Source organism: Mizuhopecten yessoensis, unplaced genomic scaffold, assembly GCF_002113885.1.
Source record: "Mizuhopecten yessoensis strain PY_sf001 unplaced genomic scaffold, ASM211388v2 scaffold10797, whole genome shotgun sequence".
Classification (NCBI taxonomy): Eukaryota; Metazoa; Mollusca; class Bivalvia; order Pectinida; family Pectinidae; genus Mizuhopecten; species Mizuhopecten yessoensis.
In genome coordinates this window covers 2,181,714-2,188,920 of record NW_018408726.1, presented here as the reverse complement: position 1 = coordinate 2,188,920, position 7,207 = coordinate 2,181,714, and the positions used below count along the sequence as shown (strand labels likewise).

At 37.1% G+C, this 7,207-nt stretch overlaps 1 protein-coding gene across 2 annotated transcripts in view; it reads left to right on the top strand.

Moving 5' to 3' along the window:
* Positions 1–6,481, top strand: part of LOC110462476 (piRNA biogenesis protein EXD1-like) — a 9,505-nt gene extending 3,024 nt beyond the window's left edge. Inside the window, exons 1-2 of one of the 2 annotated variants that reach the window (XM_021516439.1) lie at positions 8–225; positions 4,623–6,481. In XM_021516439.1, the coding sequence (XP_021372114.1) occupies positions 4,631–5,509 (879 nt within the window). In that variant the 5' untranslated portion in view covers positions 8–225; positions 4,623–4,630 and the 3' untranslated portion in view covers positions 5,510–6,481. Of the gene's footprint in view, positions 1–7; positions 226–4,622 lie in introns of those variants that run through there. The other variant, XM_021516440.1, reaches the window with a different exon arrangement.
* The last annotated feature ends 726 nt before the right edge of the window (positions 6,482–7,207 follow it).

Here is a 7,207-nt window from a genome sequence, read left to right as displayed (position 1 = left end):
AGGGACATGGAGATTTTCTAAAAACACAAGGTGCACCATTTGATGCGCTTATGCATATATATAGGTTATCTATAGTTTTGTAATCCATTGTTGCGCAAGCTAACGGACAAGGGGTATACGTAGCTTCTTCCGGTTCGAAAGTGGATCTCCTTGAGTCTTGTACTTTCATTATCGTTAGATTTGTCTGTGACAGTTAAAGGCAGCAGCTGGCTTGTGTTATCCCAGGTATGTATACGTACTGTTTCATGTGTACTTACTGATATTACTGTACTGTGTGTGTATATTTCCATAACAGACTATGGGATACGTTTACATTACTATATTGTGTGATTATAAATGTTGTCATAGTTGGATAACGTTGTATGTGTGCTATAAATACAACCCACCTAAAACGTTATATCTGGTAAAGGCGGACGAAGGTGGGGATGACTGAAATAATTAAGGTGAATCTTCGTCCTTTATAGTGCTCTTCCCCCCCCCCCTCAAATAATCTCGGCTGTATTTTCCTTTATTCAAAGTTAAAGTCCTTTTATTTTAACAAAAACATGCTTTTGTGTGATAATGTACCGAAGGCACAGGCCCAGTGGAAAAGAGGTAGAAGAATGACTAGCCCGCTGAAGAAGGATATGGGTAGTAGGGCGCCACAAAATGATAAACACTTCTCAGTTTTCTGATGTACAACTGCACTAAAATTATGTAAATTGTTTACAGTTGTTTGTAATCAGAACCCTCGTACGTTCTGGCCTCAGTCAGGTCCTTACACACGAGCTTGTTAGCATTGATAGCTTCGATATCGTAATGTGAGTACATTTGTTAAAACCTTACTGCGTTGCAGTCAATAACACAAACGAGAAAATGAGAACTGCGGGTATTAAATAGTAGACTAGATTTATTCACGCACAAGTTTACTAAGTATTTCACTTAGTCATAGTTTCTACACGCAAGTAACCTATACTACTAGCTATACAATCAACAGACAAATTACAACTCAATGTCACACGGAAGGCTATCAGAAACACTCGGTAAAAAATGAAGTGCACACAATGTTAATCTCCCGTCAGAGAGCATTTATACCTTCAATATAAGTAATTGGAGTACAACTCGGATTTAAACTGTTTTCTGTCAGATTCAGGACAGTAAACTCGATCATCACAGGAAAGTACAGCAAATAACGTTAACACTGCGACTGAAATACTATGCTTAGGAATACGCTTATGATGGCGACATTTAAAGAGCTATGGCGCGTTGCTATGCCTATTTCCCGAAAGCTATGATCCGCTATATAGTGCGCGCTTCCAACCGTGCACTGTATGACGCGTCCTCAGGTATTTCTATACAGGTAGCTCGATCGGAGTCCCGTGTCTAAGAATAGATTATTGTAAACAGACGAATTCAAGGCCATGGCTACTAAACATGCATATTTCGCGTTATGCTGTATAAAACACAAGATCGTACATTCATTACCAACAAGTTTGAAAGGATTTAGTTTTCACTACTACTGCTACAAATGTACGTCATGCCGTTACTTGTTTTTTTAAAAACACACATCTTGATTTTGTTCTTTCTTTAACTCGGAATGATAATATTACATATAGTTTTCGAATAGCATGTCTTACACGTGTATTGCGCTCCTAACTTTGTGCTGCAGTCTTCCTGCATATAAAACAAATGAGACTGGCCTCGATGATGAATTTTCCCGCATGTTCGGTAATATCTTTTCGATAATAACAGTTCTTTTGTTTTGCTTTGTACCAATCCCATATATTTTGTATTTCGGCATCGTTTGCTTGCGTTAAGATAATAAATAAAAATACTAGTGCCAATTGGACGGTAAAACAATTCATAAATATCATTTAAAATGATGTCTCAACTACAAAGCGTAGCTGTACTGTACACGCATGCAGTGATTTGTTGACATGATTCCATAGAAGATAAATCAATAGGTATGTTATTAAAATATCAATACAATGTTCTATTGATTTGAAAAATATTTATCACTTAATTAAGGAAAATGATCACATGCCTTAAAATTAAAAAAAAGTAAAACAAACAAAATGTGAATCTGAATGTGGATTCGAACCTACACTGTTCACATTTTCTGGTCACAAGCTAACTGGTTAAACATTAGGCTACATCGGACATAGACAAAAAGGGAAATACAAACTGCTTTAACCCAAGAAACATCTGTCGCAGTTTTAAAAACTTGATCAACCCAGTTTTTCATTATTTTGAGCACTTACCAAAGGAGGACCACTATTCCGTCATACGATTTGTTTTTTGCATATTACATCACGGAATCAAAATGTTTATTCAAAAGTTGGTCCTCGGATGGGAAAGTATTGAAAGTATTTTTTAAGTCTGGGAAACCCCTTCACTTTCATAGATATAGTGAATATGGCTATATTTGCAGTATTATATCAACAATACCGAATATCTCAACAGTTCAAAAATTCATACTCAATTGGTTTTAAATCTATTCCATGCATTTTTGCTACTAAAGATTATGTACTCATCAATATTTTTTTCCGTTTTCAAAAATGCCGACTTAGGGAAATACAGGCAGTTTTCCACCACACCTCTTCTCCAGCACAAATTGCAGCATGCATTTCCGATAGAAAACCTGCATATCTGTTATATGAAGTTTCTGTTATATGACGTTACATAGCAAGGTGCATATACGTCGACTTAATATCTTATCAAACTTATTTAAAGTTTATTTTTGAGTGTTTGTGAATATTACGCAAAGGGATATCAAAGATGTCCCTTGTATGCTATTAGCAATTTCATTATATGGAATCAAAAACTGTTCTTTGAAAATGGAAATAAGGAAATAATTCAAAATAGTCGCTATCAGAGGTTTGTGTGCCTAAATGTAACCACATAATTAATGATGATCGCCTTTTCAACACCTTTACTTGTCGATCAAATTAAATAGTTATAAATATCACTAATCATTTAATATTACCCTTTGTAATGTGTTCTAACAATCTTCGAAATTATAGATATGTCATTATTCATCATTTCAAATATTACCTTTTGTCATTTTTTCCTCTTTCTTTGAACAATCTTCCGACACATAGGTAGTGCTATGCAAACACATTTGCACAGAACGGGAAGAGCACACCAGTGTTATTTTATGTTATGTTACTCATACTTTTTCTACGATCTTTTCGGAAATCTTTTAAAGTTCACGAGCATAGTTGTCAGTAACCTATTTGTCTTACCCTACCTCAACCAGAAAACGTTTCTAATGAAGGTGTTCCCGATTCCTCTTCAGAATGAAGAAATGGTAGACTTACTTTTTTTTCCCTGTTGTATTAGCAATATATTCAATCGTCAAAGATAGGAGGATGTTTTACTTTCCTGTTGTTAATTTATTTCAATTTTAATTAAATTTATAATGTTTATTAGCTGATATTTACAGTGCTTCACCTGTGAACAGCACCATTTGTAGTTGCTTTTTTAGAAAGAGTTATTTCCCTTCAAGCACACAAAGACAGAATTTCAGTACGAAGGGTTTATTAACCAAGCGACACGACGGTTGACGGAAATTGACTCACTTGTGGCAATTTTGGTACAGATTTTTACATTCAAATGTACAACATGCTAGCTAGTAAATAGGATAATAATCAGTCACAAATCATGACCTTATTATCAATAAATGTTCACATTGTCTTTGATGTATTTATTGACAGTTGCGATATAATTATTTAACAGAAGGTGGAATATGCTGTGTATGAAAAGTTGTACACTTCCGAACGGCACCACAACTAATCATGAAACCTTCTCTTGCTCAAACGTCGATGTTCATGTGAACAAGTTTTTGTTTTACAATTCATACTTTTCCGATTCTTTTATTTAACCAGAGACGTAGGTATAACATATACGTCTAAGATTTAACCAAGACTTGTAGTTGTCACTAAGTCAATGTGTCGTGTTTATTTTTCTAACCCGTCGACAGATTTCTAAGTTATAAGAAAGGAACTTCGAGCAAAATAAATTGAGTTTAAATATGAGAACAACTTCATTAAAACTGATTTCAAGCTGGTTATGTTTTATTTCAGTGTTGAAACTGTACTCTTTTGTACAAATTAAAAAGTAATATCTTCATTCCAACGTATGTATTATTATTTATTGGCAAGAGTTTTAAATTCAAATTATCTGAAATGGCTTGAAGCTATGAATATGGGAGTGAAAAACAAGAAAGAATAGACGCAATTGCTCCTCAGAAAGACGTTCGTCTATTGCACAAAGAAGTGATTGTCGAAATTAAACAAAGTTCGAAGATACCAATTTGCTAGTGCTTTCGCTTCTTCAGACTAATTCGGGGAAAGCCTAACTATGTTAAGGGATAGTAAATGAGTTTTCAAAAGGAAAATCTCGCTCACAAATTATACTTAGATAATATCAGTTATATCTCCAGAAGAGCCTTAATTGGCAAAGCGCTACGGGATGCATTTTGCATGTTTATATACCAAATATAGTTTTATGAGATAATTTTTAAAATTCAATGTCTTCTACGGTGAATATAAATCACACAGATATGTTAAGCAATAACACCATGTACACATTTTCTGTTTGTGTTTCATAAAATGTTTAAATAGGTATTTTTTCTATTTCAGAATCAAAAATGGCGACTCCAAAAGACCACACTTTAATTGACGACAGAAGTAGTCTGGTGCCAGCCTTTTCCGAAATAAAAAGCCAAAAACTGATTGCAGTCGACTGCGAAGGAGTTAAATTGAGCAGAAAAGGTCAACTAACCATCTTAACAGTAGCCACTACCACAAAGGTTTTCATCTTCGACGTTTTCAAACTGGGACAGTCTGTATTTGATGGTGGCCTTCGTGACATTCTGGAGAATAAATCTATCGAGAAGCTAATGTTTGACTGTAGACAAGATTCCGACAGCTTGTGGCATCAATTCAAGGTTAAGCTCACAGGTGTGTTGGATCTGCAACTCCTGGACATAATCTACCGTCGAAATCACAGACCAAGACGATCGTACGGGTCGATTAAAAGATGTGAAAAAGATGAAGTGGAAAATATAAACGGCTACAAACGCTGTCTCGGGAACTACGTCTACGACTCAGAACTGCTGGAAAAGAAAGAGAAGGGAAACAAGGAACTTAAAGATAACTACAGGATATGGACAGTTCGACCTCTTACGGAAACCCTGATCGACTACTGTGTTGTTGACGTAGCCGCCATGTTCCCGATGTACAAGAAGCTGAAAGAGTCTGACGATGTTCTGCCTCGACTGTCAGTAGCCTCAGAACGGTATGCAGATATCTGGCGAGCCATGGAAGTACGATCCTTCGACAGGTTTGAGTTTAACGCCTACCTTCCGCTGGATATAATACCAGAAGAAGGGTCATTGAGTTTTCCGTTTGGATCCACCAAATGCACGAAATGTCAGCGGATGTTTCCTCACGACGAGTTCCGTAACAGCCAATTACGGACTGGTTCACAGACCTGTCGAGTTTGTAGGAAGGTACAACAGCGATAATCTCATCGATAGCTCCTGGTCTAATCTAAAACCGAACTTTTAAATAACTACCACAATGTCTTTGATGTTTTTAACCAGTCATTAACTACCCATGTCACGGTGAGGTATGAAATGTTTGGAGCAATTTGTATCCAAGTGTACATATGCTGGTAGGCGTAGTCTGACTTCGGGGACAACTTGTGTCGGACATTGAATAAGGGTTTTAACTCATTCACCCCTGCAATGTCAATATGAACTATTCCAACCTTTGAATAGGAAGAGTGCAAATTTGTCTTCAGGGGTAAAGAGTTAAAACAATAACAAAGATATTGCTTAATCTTGAGAAAGTGATTTAAACTGTGAACACTTATTAATTTTCAAAATGTTATTATATCAGCAGGTCAACTAGAACATTATTTGTTAATGATGTATTACGTCAGAAATGATAAGTCTTCTGTCATTATTGCTCAAAGCACCAGCAAGTGTGTTAATACCTCATCGTTATCAGTCACGTAACACTAGTTTGTGACCTCACTTGATATTGTGTATTTTACTTTCGCTTTATGTGAACTAGCGTGTCATATACTCTCCGTCATAATCGATGGAAGCTGTAATCAGTATCACGATATGCATATCTACACCATCCTATGTCTGCTCCATGACGTCATCTGATCAGATGTACGTATACTAAAGTTTGTGTAAACATTTGATAGAAACCTAATCTATATGAAGATGTCATCTCCATTTTCCAGAGGATCACAAGCTTTGAGCTACGGACTATATATATATATATTATTAACTAACAATCTTGGTAGCTGATGATGTCACCTATTGTATGCATTCAGCATGTTTCATTCACGTGCCCATAAAGCGTTCTGTGATATCAGCAATATTTTAGTTTTACCATAATGTTTAACTGTTACATTTTTAGCTCACCTGGTCCGAAGGACAATGGTGAGCTTATGCCATACCGCAGCGTCCGTCCGTCAACTTTTCCTTTAAAACGCTACTTGTCCTGAACGGCCGAGTAGATTTTGACAAAATTTGGTCAGAAGCATCCTTGGGGAAAGAGGAACAAATTATGTATAAATGGTGGGTCTAGCCACCCTGGGGGCTGAGGGGCGGGGGCCAATAGGGGAAACAGCAAATTCTTTAAAATCCTTCTTCTTCTGTAGGAATGAAAGGATTTGTTCCATATTTGGTCTGAAGTATTCTTGGGTAAAGGGGAACCAATTTTGTATAAACCGTGGGTCTGGCCCCTCAGGGGCCTGAGAGTCGTGGCCCAGTGAGGGGAAACATAGCAAATTATTCTTTAAAATCTTTCTTCTGTAGGAATAAAAGGATTTGGTCCATATTTGGTGTGGAGCATCCTTGGGTAAAGGTGAACCAAATTGTGTATAAACGGTGGGTCTGGCCCCCCTGGGGGCCGAGGGGCGGTGCTCAATAGTGGAAATATAGCGAATTCTTTAAAATCCTTCTACTTCCGTAGGATTGAAAGGATTTGTTCCATATTTGGTTAAAAGCATCCTTTGGTGTAGGGCAACCAATTTTGTATAAACCGTAGGTCTGGCCCCCCAGGGGCGGGGCCCAATAGGGGAAACATAGCCTTTTTTTCTTCTGTAGGTGTGAAAGGGTTTGGTCCATTTTTGGTGTGGAGCATCCTTGGGTCAAGGGGAACTAATTTTGTATAAATGGTGGGCATGGCCCCCCTGGGACCTG